At 39.0% G+C, this 22,533-nt stretch overlaps 1 protein-coding gene across 4 annotated transcripts in view; it reads right to left on the bottom strand.

Annotated features, from left to right (window-relative positions):
- Spag16 (sperm associated antigen 16) overlaps positions 1 to 22,533 on the bottom strand; it is a 945,274-nt gene that overhangs the window by 474,357 nt on the left and 448,384 nt on the right. For 3 of the 4 annotated variants that reach the window (XM_021171958.3, XM_021171981.3, XM_021171972.2), the window contains one exon: positions 21,238 to 21,381. The exons of the other annotated variant lie outside the window; for it this stretch is intronic. In XM_021171958.3, the coding sequence (XP_021027617.1) occupies positions 21,238 to 21,381 (144 nt within the window). The remainder of the gene's footprint in view (positions 1 to 21,237; positions 21,382 to 22,533) is intronic. 4 annotated transcript variants of the gene reach the window in all.

Below are 22,533 nucleotides of genomic sequence, written 5' to 3'. Positions count from 1 at the left end.
CACTTTTAAGAACAGAACTGCTATATGCCATATAAATAAACTGAATAAAACAAGATATTAAAAATGAAGAAAGTACAATTTATTAATACATCAAAATTCTATCCTTCCAGGAATAACTGTAGTCAGTATTTACCAAAATTTATTTCTTGTGCCCAATTTCTCATTGTAAATAAAGAAATGAATGGAAAGGTGTCAGAATAGAAATGGAGGAAGTGACAATTCAATTGTGTTAACTTTAGGTAGCATTTTGCCAAAATTGAAACCATACCACTCATTTCTTTAAATTCACAGTAATTTGTAAATTCATTTGTAATAGTTGCTATTGTTTTAAGTTTATTTTTCACTCTATGAAAAAAACATTAAAAATGTAAATTGCTAGTATTTTTAACTACAAGTATCAGATGAAATGTTGCTTTGAGGATACATCAACTCTGTGGTATCTTTTCAGAAGTTCCCATGCTTGATAAAGAGAAAACATAAGACCAGTGCAATTCAAGGGACATTTTATAAAATGCATTGCCAATACTCTATCCAGAATGCCAGGATCACGAGAGAAAGAAGAATGGGAACACCATCAGAGATCAGAGAGGAGAGACATCTAAGACCATGCAATGGGAGCTCTCAGACTGGGTTCTGAAACACAGAACATGGAGAGTGGGAATGTTGCTGTTTTTGTTTATTATTTTATTTTATTTTATTTTATTTTATTTTATTTTATTTTATTTTATTTTATTTTATTTTATGGAAACACTCATTGTAAAGTGGTATCCTAACATCAATGTCCTGTTTTGCTAATTTTACTAATTTTATGTAAGATGTTAATATTGAGTAAGATGACTGGAGGCAGAACAGGAACTCTGAATTGTATTTACAAATCTTCTACTTTAAATTTATGTCAAAAGAGTTTAAAATGGATCACCATATCCTGACCCACATCTTAGGGTGGAAGACTCCACCCCTGTCAGTGGCCAGGTTAGCATCCTGGACCCAAGGTAAAATTACCCTTCCAACCCAGCCACACATGCCCAGCATAACTCCAAGTGCCCCATGCTCTCCTTTTTCACTGTCTTCCCTTGCTCCAAGTTCATGAGATGAGGAGAGCTGTCCCTGCCCCTCATCTGCTGCAGCCCTTGGGAGAGGTGGCCCTGCACCTCATCTAGGCAGCACAGTATCCTAGTTGCCAGGGTTGCCAGTGAGCCAGACCAGAGGATATGAAAGCAGTAGAACCCACAGGCTGACCAGCTCAGATATCTCTCAGGCTCAGTCAGATCCAAGGTTTTGAATTGGCCCACTCCAACCTCTACCCCATTGATGAACTGCTGCTTGCATGAAGGGGCTGATCCTACAGATCCAAAACTACAGGATCTCCATGACACAGGGTACCAATAGGGAAGTCTCAGTGAGATTCTGATATGGATAGAGTAACAGAAGGCAGGGGGCTTGTGCCAGGCCAATGGGTCAATTAATGAGCACTTGCAAGCACAAAAGTATGGACAAAAATGTTATACAATAGGATATAATGTGGAACACTACAATTTCCAAAATGAGATTTTTTTACACCATACTGCCAGGAGGTTGCCTGCATAGATGTTGATACAAGTGGAGAGGGGGTGAGTGGGGTTTGGGTGCATGATATGATGTTCGTTCACATAGAACCAATAGAATGTTCTTTTAAAATGTTAAAAATGGATTAAGATAAAGAACAAAAGAAAGAAACTGAATCACTTTCACACAATGCCTGCCAGTGCCCAGCTTTGAAGTACACAGGAATTAGGATGTTAAACTCCTCTTCTTTAGTAGATTCCAATTGGTACACACTCCTCAAGTTTTAAAATATATTCCCACATAGCACACTCTGTTCTAATCTTAACCAGCTTTGACATTACCAGTCCTTTACCCACAGATTCACTTTCTTGTCTTTGTTTTTAGTCTGTTTTTTATGGTTGGATACCAGGCTTGCCCGGTGTCTTATTGATGTTATTTATTCCAAGTGGTACCCCTGAGCTCTAATATATTTATGAACTGTGTGATGCCATGAACGTCTTGTTTCCTTTCATTAGCAGGGCTCCAGCATTGTATTGCATGGAATATTCTAGCCCGTTGTCCCTGCGCCTCTGCCCTCATTTTTCTTGGTAGATGCTCTCATTTTTGGTACTGCCACTGTATTTATGGATTTCCTTCCCTGAGACCAGGTGTATGCGAATATGTTTTTTGAACTTTTTAATAGGCATGATTAACAGAGCTTCTTCAGATGTGATGCACTGGGACTGTAGATTTCTTTAACTTTGTAGATTCAGCTCTATCACTTTCCGTCATTCTTGGCTGCTGCAAAATATGTGAAAATAGCCTGTTTTTGTTTTCTGTCTCTTTGTAAATAATTTCTCACCTCTTTTGTGGGTTTATCACTGGAGTCCATAATTAACAAGGATTCATCTTGAAAGTGCTATATCCTAAAACTTGATTTTGGTTTGTTTTTTGACTTTCCACTTAAAGAAACTTTTAATGCATTTGAATATGTTTTCTTTTGTTGGTGTTGGTGTTCTTTTGTGACCATGACAGTAGTTTTATATTGGAGCATTTGTCTTTCACTTTGGGTCTCTTCTCCCCAGTGTTTACAACAACTTTGTTATTTTCTCTGTAGTTACAATGATAATTACAAGCTTCCTTGAAAAGGAACTCATTTTGTTTTGACATGCTGGGAGTAAATTCTCCTCAACCTTCTTAATTAGTTACTTCCTATTAAAGTTTAGCAGCCAAAATGTTGTAGTCTTCATGTCAATTCCATTTACATGGAGAGGAGTTGGGGGTAGTTTGTGGTGTGTAGAGCCATGTGACTTTGGGTTCTTTGTGTGTGTGGACAAAGTAGGTCTATGTGAATGTGTGTAATATGTTTGAGTTTGTGTGACTATGCAGGGGTATTTGGGAATATGTGTAGATGGGTAGGGGATTTGAAAATGTATATATATAGCTGTGTTTGTGTATGTGTGTTCAAAATATATGTGTAGATTGGGAGATATATGCAAGGTCTAGTTGTGTGTGGTATATGTATGTGAGGGTATATGTTGGTATCAGGGAGATCTGGGTGTGAATATTCTGTGTGTACATGTACTATGATTAGTATACTGGTGTATATAGTATCAGCGGGCATTGGTGTAGTAGAGTGTGTTTAGGTAGGAAGATGGGGGTTGCCTGGATTATGGAGGGGTGTGCATAGTGTGTGGTGTGTAGTTAGTATGTGGGTATGTGTGCATATGTGTGCATATGTGTTTAGGTGAGAGTGTAGTTGGTGAGTAGGTATGTATTTACGTTCGAATATGTATGCAGGTGTGAAGAGGCACAGAGGAGATTAACTGGATGATGAGATGTTTTTACAGACAGCAGACAAGAGAGATGCCCTGAGAAACAGTGTTTCTTTTGGTTTTGAAGGTCTTTCTTCCAAGTAATTATTCCTTCTCTAGAATACTGTTTTCTCCTGTGGCTAGGTTCATCACTTGGGGCTTTTCATTGATACACGTGGGACACTGGAATGAAGTCACTTCCTCAAAGACAGTGAACTGTGGTGGATGATGAACGTCTGCTGTAAAGTCTCCCTTGCCCCATAGTTGCCTGTTCTTTTTAATTTGCATACCACTAAATTGTTGATTATTGTTGAAGAGTCCCGGCATTTTGAAGTTTTGCTTCCAGGGAACGTGCATAAGACTGAAGAATTTACTGAAGATAGAGATGTTTCTTTATGTACTTTTATTAAAACTTATGTGGGAATGCAATTTTCAATAACGTCTAGTGAATTATTTTGTCATATGTTTCTCTGTTAATTCATATTTAACCAGAAAAGGGGAGAAAATGCTATCTGATCCTCCTCAATCTGCATTTCTTCTAAGCAACATTCAAATGTTTTCTTTTTTCTAAATCCCATCAAGTGTAGTACCACCTTGATGCCATATTAATCAAAAGTATACATTAAGACTCAGAAATTTCCAGTTGATTTTTAAGGAAAACTATTAATTGTTCATATGCGTAACTGTATTTGTTTGCTGTTTAATTTTCCAAACCTTTGAAGCATCTAGATGGAGTAGAAACCAAATGTTTCTTCAAAGTAAATGACAGGATTTCATATGACCACAATCGAAAAGGTGATACTTAATTGGAATTGAAGAGAAAATCAATGAAGAAAGACCCCTTTACCCAGTACTCCTTGAATGGTTGAAATATGTCAGGACCTCACAAGGAGAAAGATTTTGATGGACAGGGGAGAAGGTGGAGACTAAATGAAGAAGGAAGAGTAACCCACAGGAAACAGAGCAGCATGTACTGTTCTGTACCCAATCTGTCAGTTACTGTTGGTAGTAAGGAAGAGGGTGTCACAAAATCAGTAAGTTCATCTGAGTCCTTTTCTGAAGGTCCTTGAATAGCCCTCTCTGAAACATCATTCTTTTCTCTAAAAGGTATATGGTGGGATAATGACTGTCCTCCAGGATAACAATAGTAAAAAAGTACAAGAAAATCAGTCAACATGGATGGTATGGACTTGAGACATACTATGTGCCATGACCTACACACCAGAAAAACCTGACCATCAAATGAACTATTAGTCAAGGGGCAAATAATTTTTAGTGCCACATGGTATTAAAGTGGCATCACAGTTTCCAGATCCATTCCTAATCCTGTCTTCAGAGATAGATTACAAAATGGATGCTTGGATGGGAAAGTTATGAGTGAATACATTAATTTTGGATGGGAAAGATATGGATAAATGTCTTAATTTTGAAATTTTAGTAAAAATGTGCTTACAAAGCAAATTTGAAATCAATCCCTGTGGAAAGGTTGAGAGTTAAGTCTACAAATATTGAGGTGAATTTCTATTTCATTTATTTTATCAATAAGAGGAAAACCAGCAAAGACTATGATAGGTCAGAGGATCACCAAAGTCAGTTTTCTGGAGTACTATGAAATTGGAGAATCTTCTATGAGCAAAATACCTGAAAGATGCAACTCCTGTTGAGTTTGTCAGTGTCGAACACAGCTAACAACATGTAGTACATGCCATCTCCTTAAAAAAAATTACACAACACATTCTAAAGTTGCAAACTCAAAAATGTATATTTTAGATATCTTAATAATGAACAAATAAATAATTTATGAATTAAATAATATAAAAGTAAATAAATATACAAAGAAATAATTTGCGTAAGTGGATCTGTGAAAATCTGTTTTAGTTTGTTATTGAGTTTTGTTTTTTTTTTTTTCCTTGTCTGTCTCCTTCTTGCCACCATGGCAAGAGCCCTGAACACTGAAATCATGGAGACAGAAAAGTGTATGATTCAGGACTCACTCCTAAGACTGAGGCCCCATGACACAGACTGGGAAGCCAATTACTATAACACAGATCGGATCAGCACAAGGAAGGGCCATTTAGCTTGGAAAGGGGGAGGCTGGTAGGGGGGAAGTAAACATTTTAATCAAATCCAATAGACTGTTATTGATTTCTCCTTGCCAGACTTACCTTGTAGAATACTTATAATGCTTTTGACATTGAGATATTTGGCCAAAGCTATTGGATTAGTCAAGGCAAAGAGCTCAGCTACTGGTGTAATCTCTTGTATTTTCATTTAAATGTGATTTATTCCTTTCTCCAAAGCAGGCTCTTATTGATAAAATAAATGAAATAGAAAAATCCCAAAGGGAATTTAATGTCCACTTACACAAAATAGGTTTGCTAAGTGAGGTGATATGAGACTGTAGGCTTGTTTTTCTCCTCCTTTTATTTCCTTGTGGTTATTATTGTAAAAATCAAAACTAGTCATACATTCTATCCTTTCATGCGCTATGCAGTTAGTTATCCTTGGTGCTGCAAATCACCAAAAATTAACATTCTACATTATAACTGCAGGGTTTTTTTTTTTTTACTCAAAAATTTAACGTTATTTACTACCTTTAAGGCTGCACCTGCTTGTAGATGAATTTTTTTATACTATGTCAAATCTTCAAAGCTTTTGATAAGAAGCCTACCAGGAAGATTTTTATTTTCTTACTAGCTTCATCAAAGTTAGCTCAATTGTCAACAATGTCTTGGCAAGCTTTGAAGCTGTCATGTTTAATATCCTGAGCAAGATTTTTGAATCAAGCTAAAATTTCACAACTTTCCAAATGGTGCAAAATGATGTCCTGGTTAATATTTAACAGAACTACAGTAGGTCTTATTGAGATTTATGCCAGTCAAAGACAGCAAATACATGAAGAAAAAATAATTTATAGCAAAACTAAACTAAATTAAAATAATTTCTAATGAATATACATCAGACTATTTTCATTTGGACAGAGAATAAGTTTAAAAAGTATAGGTTTTGTTTCTAACACATTTGTTCATAGCCTGGCCTCAGAAGTTAGTATTCAAACATGAGAAATCGGGACTCTTGTCCTCATTGTTTTACATGGAATGCCCAGGATGGTAACAATTAAAAGTTTCAAGAATCAAGCTCACAGAAGCAAGGTTTGGGACCACCTCTTTAATTCACTGCAGCAACACCTCTGAAATCTCTCATTACATTCACCAAACACATCAGGTTGACAAGTACAACAGCCATCTTCACTCCATAATGGGTTTCACACCTTTGTGGTGTTGGCCTTGTTATTAGCCTTCATTCACATAGCACTCTTCTCTGTTTCTTTTCACAGTCACACTACACTGGAACACTCCTTGCTCCCTGGCGCTTCCTTCATGGACTCTAATTGCAACCTAGTTCTTCTGTTCATTTTGAATATTGTACTTCTTTGATGAGTTTGTCCTTCTAATGTCCCAAAAGGAATGCTCACACATAGTTTCTCAAATTGACTCACTTTAGAGTAACAGTGTGATATATTGGTATCTTTATGAGAATAAAAGGAACAGAATGAGATGCGTAGGTACAAATCTGATGCATAATTTCATTGTTCACAAAAAGTGCAAAATTCGGCAAGTTGTTACAGTTCCTCAATTTCATCTTTGTCTGAGCTCTTGATTCCAGCTTTGTGGTCCTTCCAGTCTTTATCTCTGAAATATGTCAATTCTAAGCACACTGCTGATTGCTCTCTTGCATAATTGGACTTGACAGTCTCTGAGCCTGAGCTTTCCTGTGAGAACACCCCTAGCTTAGAGTAAGAAAGGCATAGAAAGTAAGACATATGGAAGACACTGTAGTACCTCTACTAACTACAGTCTAGCTGATACTACCAGACACTGAACCACCCACATTACTTGGCCTCAGACCAGTAACAGGAAGAAGCCCTGTTGATACTTGAAGATCATTACAGATAAGCCCAATCCTCATATATAGAAGATGAGCTGCCTACACACCTTTCCTATAATTTAAGAGTTTGGCAACTGTGGTTTGCTGCACACTGTCACTGTAGTAATACCTTCTTTATACATGAGATTAAATTTGTCTTTGTGATTAGGCTAATATATACTAAAAGCTTCCCTGTAATATTCCACAGGCATTAAAAACTAAATAAATCCAAAATAAAAGTGTGAAATTTCTACTGATACATTCATTTACACATAGTTCTTATTCTAGAACTTTAGCCTTTGAATTGAAAACAAGGAATCATATAGAATTCTCATTCTCCCCCAGTTCCAGTTTGAGACCTTTTCATAGTCAACCAATCTTTAGTACTTCTTTCCAAGCCATTGTTTCCCTCTATTTCAATCGACTCACCACAGTGTGCCAGCTGGAACTTTACACTGTAGTAGGTTAATCCAGCCATTGAATGTAATCTGTCAATTTACCTCCTCATCAACAAGAATTAAACGGTGGAGAGCATGTCATTCAAATAGTTAGTTTTAGGTAAATTCCACTGAAGAAGCAAGGTAGAAAATATCCACAGGCTTTCCCCAGTCTTCTGGATTATACTAATACACCTTTGGTAGTCTTTGCAACCTCTCCTTCTTTTAATTAGTCCTCTACAAGGAGGACTCTACTTTCCCTAAACTTTTCTATTTCTATTTACCTGTGGGTCAGCCATTGCTAAGAAAAACTTTAGTTTCTCCAGTGACAAATGTAACAACAAAAACAAATTATGGCTTACTCAATAGATCACCAAGTCTCTCCATTACTTTCCCTGTGTGTGTTGACAATAATACCTACTAGGAGTGCTTGCTGTCTTGAAACTACTTTGATTATGGTTACTGAGCTGTCTAGGTGGGCTATGTGGAGAATTTGATGGAGTCTTTTAAGAGATTTGGGAAGAAAAGGATAGGATAGCAGTGTCATAGGTCAGCTTGCCAATGCAAACATGGATCAGATCTTGTGGCAATTTGAGTGAGCAATCTTCCCGGTAGCCTGCTGTATTCAGTCACTTGGTCCCCAGTGGCTGGAGACCTTTGATGAGGTTATGGAACTTTTAGAAGCCATAGACTTGCTGGAGGAAGTGTGTCACTTTGTGCAGGATTTGAAAGTTTATAGCCTTGTCCCATATCCTATTCTTATTCTGTCTGCTTCCTGTATGAGTGTGACTCTCAGGTTCCTATTGCTACCACAATGATTTCTCTGTCAATATAACAGAGAACATCTGTTCTTCTGGAAGTCAAAATCAACTCTTATGTAAGTTGCTTTCAACAACAAGTAGGCCTAAAACATATTCACAACAAAATATACTGGAGAGAGATGGTGGGAATTCCTAATCTGTGGGTGAGGTCTTTCTACATGTGATCTCTTCTGAATCTAAACATCTTCAGATATCCTGAAATGCTTCTCTAGCATGAAAATGGGGGCTTTAGTAACATCGTACGCTACAAACAGCAATAGCTTCCCAAGATTTCCTTTTAATTTAGGCAGGCCATCAATCAGAAAGGTTAGGTCATACAAGTTAATATTTATTTACTGTTTAGATAGAGTTGAATGACTCTTGTGTTAACTGGAGGCAAAATGTTAGTTCTTCATGACACCGAACAGTTCTGGTGGCATTATTTTGACAGCATTTACTTGATCTGAGAAACTTCATGCCTATGGAAATAGTGTTTGCGCAAAATTTGCTTACAAAAAAAAAAATCTCTAGAGTGAAAATGACCCTAAAGGTTAATTTTAATCTTCTATTAAAGATAAATACCAGTTTCTGAGTAATGATGACATGGGCCCAGATTTCTCACTTCCCCCCTGCATCATTCACAAGAATGACCAGGAATAATACAAAACATGGAGCAACATTCCCTCTGCCTGGGAACTAGGAGTTTGTCATCAAGCACCCAAAGTGCGAAGAAACAGCTTTGAAGAGAGACATAGAGGGAGTGGGTTGAAAATGCATAAAGCTTTAGAGTTTCTCCTTTATCTCAAGACCAGCCATGTTAAGAAGAATCCAGAAAATGATACAGAAAACCACAGAATTCATGAGGCTACTTTTATTTTTCTTTTTAGTGGAGAAGAGCATTGTAGTCAGGCTATTTTTGTGGAAGAAGCGACACATAATTCTTCAGTGTTGATGCCCTCTGGATTTGGATGAACAGGCTAAAAGAGTCACGGAGCCTCAGACAGAAGTAAGCCCTCCTCTTGGATAAGGAAAGAGCAAAAGCAGAAAGTTCATGAAGCAAACACTTCTCTCTGAAATGTGCAAGAATCAATAAAGGCAAAGGCAAACACTGAGATGGTTTCCAAACGAGTAATTTATTTCTTTTCCCCAGGACAGAAATCTCCGGAATGATACTAAAAGTCAAAAGAAGTGAAGACACTTAAAGATTCAGAGAAAATACTTCTCTCTGAAATGTAATCATTAACCAGCGACAGGAAAAAAAATTACAAAGTTGTCATGGCCTAATTTCAAAGGCTCAGGATCACTAAGCATCAAACAAACCAGTACCTACAAAATTAGAGAAATTAGTATTAAGTGGGAAATGCCCTGAGATGAGCAGGCTGTAATTCAGTACACTGAATTATCATGAGATGTAAAATCCTAAGATGAGCAGAGTAAGCAATGGGAAGCTTATAAAGTGAACATGAAAGTGTCAACCTGAGCTCAGGACAGGCACTGTAAACTACAAGTTTACTACACTGTAAACTTCCTCCTCCCCCTCTTCCTCCTCCCCCTCTTCCTCCTCTCCTCTTCCCCCTCCTCCCCCTCTTCCTCCTAATCATGCTCCTCTTCCTCCTACTCATCCTTATCCTCCTCATCCCCCTCTTCCTCATCCTCTCCATCCTCATCCTCTTCCTCCTCCTAATCATCCTCCTCCTTCTCTTTCTTCTCTTTTCTAAATTTAAGGTACTAAGGATTAATCTCAAGACCTTGTGTAATTTAGGACAAAACTAGACCACTGAGCTATAACCTCAAACTCAGTACTTTCTATACACATTTCTGCACACATTTTGTTGAGCTGAATGTGTCAATTATAGCTGGTCAAACATTTCCCACTAAGTGGATAAGTACATTTTCAGTTCACCTCTCCAGACACTCTCTGAGCTAGGCCACACACTGGTTCTCAGACTGCAGTAGGTTACTGAACACGCCCATGAAGCTAAGATGAAGAATCAAGGGAGCTCAGGATGTCTGCTACAAAGTGTTCGCAATTTGACTCACCTTTATATTCCTTACAGAAACATCAGTGTGAGAGCAAAATGTTCAACTAAAGTCCATTGAGTATGACTTTATACTCTAAATATGTAAGTGGGGATTTATACTGTCACATTGAAGCTAGATCTTGATGTCTGATTGAAACAAATATCCATATTCAATGGCACCATGTCATAGTTTGAAATAGCGCATTCCCTGTATAAGCCTACATTTGAGTATTTCCTGTCCCCAGTTCGTGGAACTGTTTGGCAAGGGTTGGAAGGTATGGCCCTTTTTGAGGAGATTTGTCACTGGAGGTAGGCTTTGAGGTTTCAAAAGCCCCTACCAGACCCAGTTCCTCTCACTCTGCTTCTTACTTGGCAATAAAGATATAAGATAATGCTGTTCCAGAATTATGCTTGCTGCCTTGGTCCCCACCATAATGAAAATGGACTCTAACCCTCAAGAACCTGTGGTCCCTAAATTAAAATCTTTCTTCTACAAGTTGTCTTGTTCATAATATTTTATCGCAATGGATGTGACTCATTATTATATAGATCCAATTAAAGATCTTCTAAGATGAGCCATAACACAGAGAGAACAAGTGATTGGGTAAGCATCAAGCAAGGAGCTGACAAAGGATGAAGTTATCTGAGGTTGCTCCCATGTCTTCCACAGGAAGATGGTGTGCAAGAATGAACTGGGAAGGCTAAATTTAAAAGAATGATAACTAGCCGGGCGTGGTGGCGCACACCTTTAATCCCAGCACTCGGGAGGCAGAGGCAGGCAGATTTCTGAGTTGAGGCCAGCCTGGTCTACAAAGTGAGTTCCAGGACAGCCAGAGTTATACAGAGAAACCCTGCCTCGAAAAACCAAAAAAAAAAAAAAAAAAAAAAAAAGAATGATAACTATTGGCATTTTTCCAGGTATCAGTTGGATGTGTCCAGTTAAAATCTGCAAGCAAGCTACAAGTGTCACCAAATATTTTTACAAATGTTAATTACAAAAGGAAAAACTGGTTTTTAATTTCATCCTTGTGAGAAAAACAAAGAGAAAAAATTTATTCTTTTGCTGAGGGATATCTAGATTGTTTCAAATGTCTCAGTGTTATCAGTAGAGGAACAATAAGTATGATTGAATAATGGTAGGATTGTGGCAGGATGATTTGGTATATGCCCGAGTTTGATACTTAGATCCTGAGTTAGACTGGTCCTACATTCCTAAGGAAGCTTCATACTGACTTTCATAGTTTACACACTCCCACCAGCAATGAGTGAGGGTCTTCTTACCCCACATCTGCACCAGCAGGAACTGTCACTTTTTTAATTGACCTTAGCCATTCTGACATCTGGTGTAAGATGGAAACTCAAAGTAGCTTTGATTTGTCAATAGGAGTGGCTTTATTGCTGTTTTTCAACAACAGTAGTAGTTGGCTTTAAACTAAGTACTTGGGCTACCTAGTCTCATTTTCTTGGTCATGTAAGAACTGTCTGGTATAGCTTTTGTCTCATTAGGAGTGCTTTACGTAAAATCATATATACGTTGGTTACCCCCCACCCCAAGTGTTGGGCTACCATTGCAGTATCTCACAGGCCGGGCATCATTGTCTATCAGAGGCTTTGTGCCTGGCTTGGTTTTTACATTTCTCTTTTGCTATCATACAGTTCTACTACTGTTATTAAAAAACAGCAATAAAGCCACTCCTATTGACACTCTGCTATTCTCATAGATCAGTGCCTTGCTCATCACTCACCAGACAGGCTTCCTTCTGCAGCAGATGGGAGCAAATGAGGAGTTCCACAAAGGCAATGGAGAGAGAGGGGGGGGAGGGGGAGAGGGAGGGGGAGGGGTAGAGAGAGGGGGAGGGGGAGGGAGAGGGAGAGGGAGAGGGAGAGGGAGAGGGAGAGGGAGAGGGAGAGGGAGAGGGAGAGGGAGAGGGAGAGGGAGAGGGAGAGGGAGAGGGAGAGGGAGAGAGAGAGAGACACCTTGGAACACTTCATCTCTAAATGGGATGTTTCCATCACATCCCTTTCCGCAGAGCTCAAGAACCCCACAGAAGAAGAGGTGGGAACACAAGGATGTGACTCAGACCTTGTACTTAATGAACTTATGACATTCCTAGGGTTTGCTATTTTCTTACCATAAGAAAAAAGAAGTCCAGTAGGCTTGAAAAGAGTATAGTTTTTGAGAAAACTGGGCCTACATTAGGATCTTGCCTGAGGAAAAGAGCAATAATGAAATTTAGTAATATTCCCTTTACGCATCAGACTGTGCCAAGCGCTGTGCATAGATCAGGACTATTTCCCCATGCAACAGTCCTGAGAACTTATGAGACAACTTATCCCCACTCTCAGACATGAGTGTAGGCTCTCACAGATGAAGAAAAGTGACAGGCCTGGCTCTTGTCATCTTTACACCAAAAATATGTCTGACTCGAAGACTGCATCAGTAAGCAACTAGATTTAGTGACTTAGTGAAGAAAATCCTCAAGGCTTTCTCTCTGCTACATATAACATTTTACCTTTAAATAATTAACAGTAGCAGTTACAGCAGACATGGTATTCCACTTGACACATACCACAAAGATTTATTTATCTTGACCTTATCATAATCTAGTGCAGAAGGAAGTTAGGCCACTTTGTGCTTCAGTTGCCAAAGCTGGAAGTCACCCATTTGGATTTCACTGATCTTAACTCAGTCATATGCTCTCCATTCAACCACAGAGGTACAGTGGGATCAACTGTCCTGTGTATAAATGAGGAAATTTCACTGGGGAAACACAGAGTTCTCCTCATTTGCACTTGCAATTCATGACACATATCAGATACTCTCTCCTCAAGTGCTAACTGCTATCAACATTTAAGCCCAGTCTTCCAGAACAGATGGATCTAAAGGCTTACTCTCCAATTGAATTTCCTTCTGCAATACTGATTGAATATTAAACAAACAACTAATATATACATATAGTGTGAGTGAATAAAGCATACTGTGTCTGATAATTAAATAACTCAAGATGACCTACTTTCTAAAAATATGCATGAGTTAATTTTTACAATGTTGACTCTTCAGGAATATCATTTTTAATGGGCAGTGGGAATATGTGACATATTTTTCTCATAGCTTTACTCTCATGCATTACTTTTAAGACCTGACAACAATAATATTTAAAGTACATTATTGTCCCCTGTGCTAAGTCTGTTCACATAAAGGTGACAAATCTTACCAAAAACAGAAGTAAAACACATATTTTTTTCAGATAATATAGAGTGAAATGGAATTGTTTTATAAGTGAATGTCAAAATAATCTTTTCAATCATCTGCTGGGGATTTGGGTTGGGGCAGCATCTGTCGACGAAGACAGAGCAGGATTCCACTGCTCTAGGTAGGTGTCACATCTATGTGCTTGCAAAGTTGGACTCTTGATTTTATACTTTCACCAAATAAAAAAGTTACCCTGCTTTATTTTGTAAAGTAACCAAGTGATATACTTATCTAGCGTTGGGCCCCATTTTGGCCCTCGTTTGGGCCTTGAGGACAAACCTAAGCCTGGCTTGAGTGGTGATTTTCGTTTCAGGATGACTCAGCAAGACCTGTTTGGCCCTTCCTCTGCCCTGCCATTGCTGATGTCAGTCATTCCATACCCTCCGTCACCCTTCCCTGTTTCCTACGTTATCTTACCCCACAAAAAATCTCCCTGCCCATGTCCCCAATTTATATCATCGAGAGGCTAATGCCATAAAGTTCAGTTCCTGTGTGTTTCTTTTGGGCCATCAACACGCACCATCCCGCCCAGCCCGGGTGAGACAGGGACCTCTCTCTTCTTGTCTGGAGTTGGCAATCTAGCATCCTTCAGACTATGGTCTCAAGCACTATTTAAATAGCCAAGTAGGCAATTTACACAGAGGCAAGTGACTATGGGATATTACACATAGGGCCATTTATCCTCAATTCATAAATCAGCTCATAAGGGCAGATGTTATGTTTAACAGGATGCTGTAAGCTCCGTTTCTGCCTCAGGCACTGGACGCAGAAGAAAATGCAGGGTCGTGAAATTGTTTAAGCCACTAATCCCACTGCTTTTATTTATAGAGAGCTATGGGGAGATGCACTGCTGTTTCTCACAATGAGCATTAAATATTCGGCAGAACATCCCAAAGCCGGACACCTTGTTTACATTCAGAACTACAGGGATGGTAGCCAACGGTGTCCTGCTAAAGGTCATGGCCAACTAAGAACATCCGTAGCCTGCTAATACACTGCATCTGCAGACGGGTGCAATCCTGCATTCCAGTAGCCCAGGGCTGCAATAAAGGGGACATTGATAGGGCAGGCTCTGCACGTTAACTTCCTAAAACGTAGGCGCTAGGGCACTGCCATGGGCACCTGTATTGTCTGCAGTTGGGGGAAGGTAGGAAGGAAATAGGCGGATCCTATGGGCCAGCCTCTCCAGCCAGAACACCAGGAAGCTTCAAGCTCAGTCTTAAGGAAACAAGGCAGAGAACAGAGAGCAATCAAGGAAGGCACGGAACACTGAAAAGCAATTCTGTAGATGTGAAAGGGTTTCTAAATATAACCTAAATCTAAAGAAAAGAAGATGCAGAATCCTCTCTGTGTGTAAAATGTATTTTTAAAAAGTCATGGATTTGGCAAACTTTTAAAAATAGTATATGCATTTTAAGACTTAAGAATAGCTGCATAGCATACATTTAAAAAAAAAAAAAACAGTGATTGTGTTCCTTTGTTTCTCAGCTTGTGATTCCCTGTTTAATTTGGGGAAAGCTGAGGCATGATCTTACTGAGGCTTCACATCAGCTTGCCGGTGGTGAATGATGTATAACTCAGACATTACAATGGATTCTTTCCTTCTTAGCACCGCATTGACGTGCAGGACCCAGGGTTATGGCTGAGCTAAATTCCCAAGAGTCCAATCAAGAAATACGAGTTAGAGAAGCTAACCATTACTCATTAAGCATACAGTTGCCAGGTGATAGAGCACATGTCCCCAAAATCAACTTACTAACATGCCATAACTAACATGCCATAGTCAAGAAACCCAGTACGGTGAACAGCGCTGTATCCAGGATTCTAACATGTGCACCTGAAATGGTGGCTCTGAATGGCTTCGAGGCGTAACCTCTAGTTCTCACTGGAGTGAGGTTACATTCCCACCTCCTGGTATCATCCATTTCTCTCCTTCAATAGTGTAAAGACGGCTCAGTGCACGTTCCTCTCATCTTTCCACTCATTCATCATTTTCAGCAACTGATGAATTACTTTCCACAGCCAAATCATCAGTCTTCCGAGTAAATGCAAAGGGTGTTTTCCCTTATCGATGCACGATCGCCATCTAGTGGTAACCGTGTGGTAACATCGGGATATTCTCTAAAATGAGTTACCTATGGTTTTTCCCCCCAAGTCTTCAACATGAATCCCACAAAGGCACTTATGGAAAGTACAGTCATACAGAACCAATTTAATGTAAGGAATATCTGGCAATGACAAGGTGTGGGAATAATAATATCTTGACTTGATAAAGACTCGGGGAACTGTTTTATGAAAAAATTTAATGTGCCTTCAATTGGTTTAAAACCTGTATAACTATATAAAATTAATTGATAAGGTGCTGCGGGGAAAGCTTGGCTGGTGTGTGTGTGTGTGTGTGGTGTGTGTGTGTGTGTGTGTGTGTGTGTGTGTGTGTGTGTGTGTGTGCAAGCATAAGGACCTGAGTTCAGATCTCGAGGCTCCAGGGAAAAGCTGGGGCATTGCCATGGGTACTTGCATTGTCTAGAGTGGAGGAGGGGAGGGCAAAATATGCCCGGCAGATCCGAGGGGCCAACCTCTCCAGCCAAAACACTGGGAAGCTTCAAGCTCAGTGTTAAGGGAACAGGCAGAAGGCAGAGAGTAATCAAGGCAGGCACCCAACATTTTCCTCTGGCTTCCCATGCAAATGACTTCATGTACCGGCACATAGGCATGCGCGCCACCCGCCACCCCATGCGCGCACCCAAACACACACAAATTGCCCACAAAGAAGAAAATCTAATTATTTAGTAAATAATAGTGAAGAAAAAACAAATGCAGCCAACATGTATGGAATAAACCGTACCTGGATTTAGCTTTCATTACCCCTTGAAACCTTGAAAATCAGAACAAGCAGCTGCTTGCTTCAGGTTCAAGTTGATGAATTGTCTATGATTTTACCCATTTGACTATATGCTGCTACAGTCACTCAGTTTTGGATTCACAACGTCCGATGTTTCGGTAATCATTTCTGACAGTTTCAAAACCCGCTTCTGTTGTCATTTCAACATGAGGTTTGGGAGATTTGTGCAAACGTGTAGTTTGGGAGGTTGAAGCGCTTGGGCCTATGTAATCTTCTAAAGTGTGTTTCAATATCTATTATCTCGTAACATATAAAGGTCTTTAATGTTGTCTTCACTGCATTCTCCCTGTCTTTCAAACATATGCGTCTTGTTTTTTCTAGAAGCAAATTCCCTGACAGGTTATTCAATATCAAGTTATTAATTCTAAATACATATGCTATTGAATATAACACACATATATGAAACAATAATGGTTAAAGAATAAGAGATCATGAATTTAGCGGGAGTAAGAGGGCAGAGGAGGAAGCCTAGAGGTGGTGGCACACGCCTTTAATCCCAGCACTTGGGAGGCAGAGGCAGGTGGATTTCTCATGTATGAAGTTATCAAAACATAAAAATTTTAAATAAAAAAATCATGAATGACCCAAAGCTTTCAATATGCCCAATTAATGAAGTAGAAGGCCAAACTACTATACTATTTGAATATATTTAATGTTATTAATTCCTCTATTTGGTGTAATTTTGATTACAGGCCATATCTTCAAGGTTTTAGTATTTTAGTCTAATGACTATGAATTTAGTCATAAGTGAGTCTTCTTTGAAGGTCTTCTGTCTGCTCTATTTTTGACTCTGTTATTTGAAACTTCAGGAGACATTGTTTATTTTATTTGTAGCACTCCTCTGCCTAGTGCTAACACTGTGATATCTGTTACACTGTTTATGTGTTTGAGATGTTTACTGTCCATTTAGGAACAGGAAACAAGAGACAAACTTTGGATAGTCAGGTGAACTCCTGTCATACTAAATGGGATTGTCTTCTAAAATTTGTTTTACAATTGACGTTTTTATTTATGTGTATGTTTATGTTTGTGTCTGTGTCTTTGCATGCCAGATATGTGGGCACCTGTGGAGGCTGGAAGAGGCTATCGGATCCCCCGAAGATGGAGTTCGAAGCAGTTATAGCCCACTTGACATGGGTGCTGGGAACCAAACCAGTAAGCGCTCTTAACTGCGACCCATCTTTCCAGCCCCAGCTTCTGAAAACTTTGGGTTAAGTCAGTGCCAGAATAAAAGTAGGTCCTGCTACTTACTGCTCTTAGCTGTCCCAAGAACTTGGCTCTAAGATCCTATTTCTCAAGATACCACAAACATAATAGGACTTGATTATGGTGTTGGTGTTGACCTGGAAGCTTCCTCCTTGTTGGAAATCATGAAGACAGTTGTAGGAGGAAATCTTCAGCAGGATTACCCAGCTGTGAAAGTTGTTGTGAACTACAGTAAGGACCAGTGTGCCAAGCTAGACCCACAGTGCAACAGTGGTCCAAATGTTATAGAATAACCAACTGTTCTCTGATGGGATTCCAAGTTCTTTCCAGAAGAAGACATCCATGCTTAGTAGTGTAGATCTGATCAAGAACCCATGGTTGGAAACTCATAGGTCTAAGGGGTAACCTGCTACTAATTCTGCTAAATGGACAGCATATCAAAATACTCTTTAAATTTCTATCATTGTACCATAACATATTATATCCTTCCAACCTCATTAGATAATGCCCCTGTGCAGTCAATTGTGGTTAACAGAGAAATGCGTGATTGATCAAAATGCAGATAATAAGTGTTAGTGGAATGTTCAGTCACAAACAGGATGACTTCATCACAGCCAAGATGCAGGCACCACCATGGAAAACAGAATATTATTATGGGATCCAGAGGCCATGGAGGACAAGGACCAGAGTGAAATATTGTCTTCTTGGTGTGACAGGACAGCTGCACTTGTGCATTTACAGCTGCATGAGACCTGTACACAATCAACCCAATCAACATTCTAGCACTGGAGTAGGAGGGATCCTAAACCTCCAACCATAACTGAGGTTAAAGTGACAGTATGTGGCTACTCTGGAAGTGTCAGTTTTATTCAAAGTGTGGCCCCTGGTAGAGGAATTACACTCCAGTAGACTGGCCCATATTTGTGTCTATAAGGGCAGGGCAAACTGCATTCTGGGGTAATATTAGAAACACAACAGGAAGCTGAAATTATAAAGGGAGGTAGAGATGTACCTAGAAGAAGGTTTAGAAAAAGTTGATCCATCCTATAATTATGTTTTGTAAAGTAGGTCTGAAGTAGCCTAAGAATGTATTCAGCAGAAAGCTGTAGAAGCCAATTGAAAAGAGCAACGCACATTAATTATAAAATTTACAAGTTCATTTTTATATAGCTAGAACAGGATGGAAGCCAATGCTAAGACATTCTTCACCCAAGGTCTTGTCTACAGAAGAGAACACAACCACAGCTGCCCCTGATCGACTCCATCAGATCAGGCTGTATTACAATATAATGGTTAAAACAAATTTGTTAAAAATTTAAAATGCGGTCATTTTTGTACACGTATATAATGACTTTAAGTCTTTTGTGTGTGTGTTGTTTTGGTGTTTTTGTTGTTTGTTGTTGTTTTTGTTTTGTTTTGTTTTGTTTTGTTTTGTTTGAGACAGGGTTTCTCTGTATAGCCCTGGCTGTCCTGAAACTCACTCTGTAGACCAGGCTGGCCTCACACTCAGAAATCTGCCTGCCTCTGCCTCCCGAGTGCTGGGATTAAAGGTGTGCGCCACCACGCCCGGTACTTTAAGTCATTTTTGTCACATGCTATCTCCCACTAAGACCTTTCTTCTTCCCTACAAGTTATATGAGTGTACACACACACACACACACACACACACACACACACACACACACACACACAGACACACACACAGTATTCTCAACAAGATACTTTTTTCATAGACTAAATTAAGCAGGAAAAGTGAAAAATCAAATGTCACAAATTTTACATCTCAGAAATCACGAATCTCTATATCTGTTTACATGCACATCTTACATGCATACAATCTCCAGTGGTAATGGACCTATATTAAGTATTATAAAATGTTGGAGGTCTAAACTATAAACTTTTTTAGAATTTATCTCTACCTCAAGGAATAAAACAAAAACAAAAACATTTTTGGTGGTTGTTTTTAATATCCCCTTTCTTCACCTATACCAGAACATTTGCCATTTAAATCATTCACTTAACAGTGTGGCTCCCCCATTACTTTCATCTCATGCACTGTAAAGACCATACAGCAGCATCCACAACCCTCCTGCCATAAGAAAGAACTGAATGGAAATCCCTATTAAAAGTGAATAATGATGTATCTAACCTCATTTTAATTTCAGTAATTGACTGGGGAAACAGGAAGATCTATTAAAAGGACCATTGCTGGTCAAGCACTAATGAGAAAATATCTGAGTCACTGGCTGTCATGGTAACAGGGCATTATCCAAATCTGATCAGTATGCCCAGTAGCTTCTGAAGTGATAGGCTACACTTCTAATTGTGTTTTCTCTACTTGCAAGATGGGTTCTGTGCTTCTCAGAGGTGAGAGTGTGACACAGCTCTGTTGATCATTTAAGGAAAGGATGCCACGTTCGTAAATTAAGTTCAAGCATATAGCACCAAGGATAAATTAAACACTGGGAAGTCTTCAAAAATTAAACAAAAACATCTTGTTATTGCCTTTTCAGGTTTCTGAAAAAGACTACTTTTCCCATCGAATTTCAAATCTGGTTAATGCAAAAAAAGGAACTTGGTGAAAACATGAAAATGAATCAATAAGAAATCTTCCCAAGGAAGGAACTTCCAAATGGAATAGTTTAGAAATGAGCCAAAGAACCAATAGTCCCAAAAGTAATTCGGCCAGGTAGAAATAGGCAGAAATTAGAGTATTCAAAAATCATTAAAAAATATAAGTATCAGAAAGTAGCCAGTCTTGTTGGCAAAAGCTGATACTAAGGATGTGTGTATAGGCTTCTGTGCAGCCTGAATCCTCAACAGCAACTTTTCTGTCACTGCTTGAGTGTTTGGAAACACGGCTTCAGTGAATACCGAAGTGTCCTCAGATCTGCCTACTTCTCCTTAATATCTTGAATGCCATCAGATTTTAAAAGATTGTGGCCTCCTGGTTCTTTTAGGTGGATAACTTAATTATAAAAGGAAAACCTGTAGATTAACAGAGACACAGTAAATGCTGGCATGTATTATTGACTAGGATCCCATGTGCCTTCTCAAAGCTGGTGCACATAAGCATCATTAGTAACACTTGTCCTGGAACGCTGGTTACTCTTGTTAACTGTGTCAGCATGTGGACTGGGCCTCACATGTTATCAATCTGAAAGTAACCAATCTATAGTTAATAAAATGAAAGCCTAAGGCACATTTATCTACAATATTCTACATTCTGTGTCGGGTGTACAATTTCAGAGTGTGTAAACAGCTGTTCCTTCAAAGCTATCAGAGTGTGGAAACAGATCAAATGGTCACGTTCCCGGAAGGAATGGGGCTATATAGGGAAGGCATGCACTGACCTCGGATGGAAGCAGCAGCCGGACAACCAGTCAGTGTGGCCAGATCCCGTAAGAAGTACGTTGCCCTGTGGGAGGCCCACCATCTTCCAGAGACGGTCTTCACTACAGGAGATGAGATAGTCTTTGCAGGGGTGCATGACGATGCTGTGCACGGAAAAAGAAAGAAAGAAAGAAAGAAAGAAAGAAAGAAAGAAAGAAAGAAAGGAAGGAAGGAAGGAAGGAAGGAAGGAAGGAAGGAAGGAAGGAAGGAAGGAAGAAGAAAGAAAGAAAGAAAGAAAGAAAGAAAGAAAGAAAGAAAGAAAGAAAGAAAGAAAGAAAGAAAGAAAGGAAGAAAGAAAGGGCATTATGGACGGATGAATAGTTTTCCAAGGTGAATGAAGAAATGTCAATAGTCATCCTATTTTAACAAGGCAGACTCAGTCCTTACCCAGAAGTCTCGGAAACAGACTCTACATCCCAGCTACACCTCTCACACCTTTCTCATCACCATCATCGATCTAAGCAGCACAGTGGATCTCAGATTCCTCACTTACAGCATGAAGATGATGATTTGGATGCTCATGACTATATAATTCTGGGTTTAAAATAATAGCTGGCTTTTTTATCAGGGAGGAAAAACTGTACCAGTGACATTTGTGTGTGTGTGTGTGTGTGTGTGTGTGTGTGTGTGTGTGCTGGGGTATTTAGACCAATAAAATATTTATTATAGAAAAAGAAAAATCATTTTCAGAATACAGTCTGTCTTCATTCAGGTATTATTTTGTAAAAAGGTAACAAATTCTAATCACCTTTTTATAGTTTTATAATAAATGCTATTAAAACATTAACTTGGTGGCCCACTAACTTCACAGTGAGGAAGAACTCTGCGAACATGCTACTTAAACTCGTTTCAGCCAATGAGTAGTACACAAATTATGGTAATGAACTCAAGATGTATAAGGCAATTCCCACTTTCTAAAGGCCTAGAGGGAAATGAGATAGAAGAATATAAAATTAATGATTAGCTCATTCGACACCATTATCTGGACTGGACCCCATCACTGTGACCATTAAACATAGAAGCTAAATTATTGTAAAATTGAGTCTACAATGTTAATGCCTGATATTTTATCTATGGCAGTGCTTTAATCTTATTTACACAGAGTCTCATCTATGTCTTATGATTCAGTGGATGCAGAGGAGTCTCATGTCAAGTACCTATTAAAATACTAACTTTGACATTAGCAACAAAATGTTTAATTTCTGCTTGGTCACTTTAGTTTTAACCTGTAGCTTGCTTATTCACCTAGATAGTAC

This window comes from Mus caroli, unplaced genomic scaffold, assembly GCF_978045245.1.
Source record: "Mus caroli unplaced genomic scaffold, Mus_caroli_1 scaffold_1, whole genome shotgun sequence".
Classification (NCBI taxonomy): domain Eukaryota; kingdom Metazoa; phylum Chordata; class Mammalia; order Rodentia; family Muridae; genus Mus; species Mus caroli.
The sequence above is the reverse complement of the archived record's forward strand: the minus strand, read 5'-3'. Positions and strand labels throughout refer to the sequence as shown.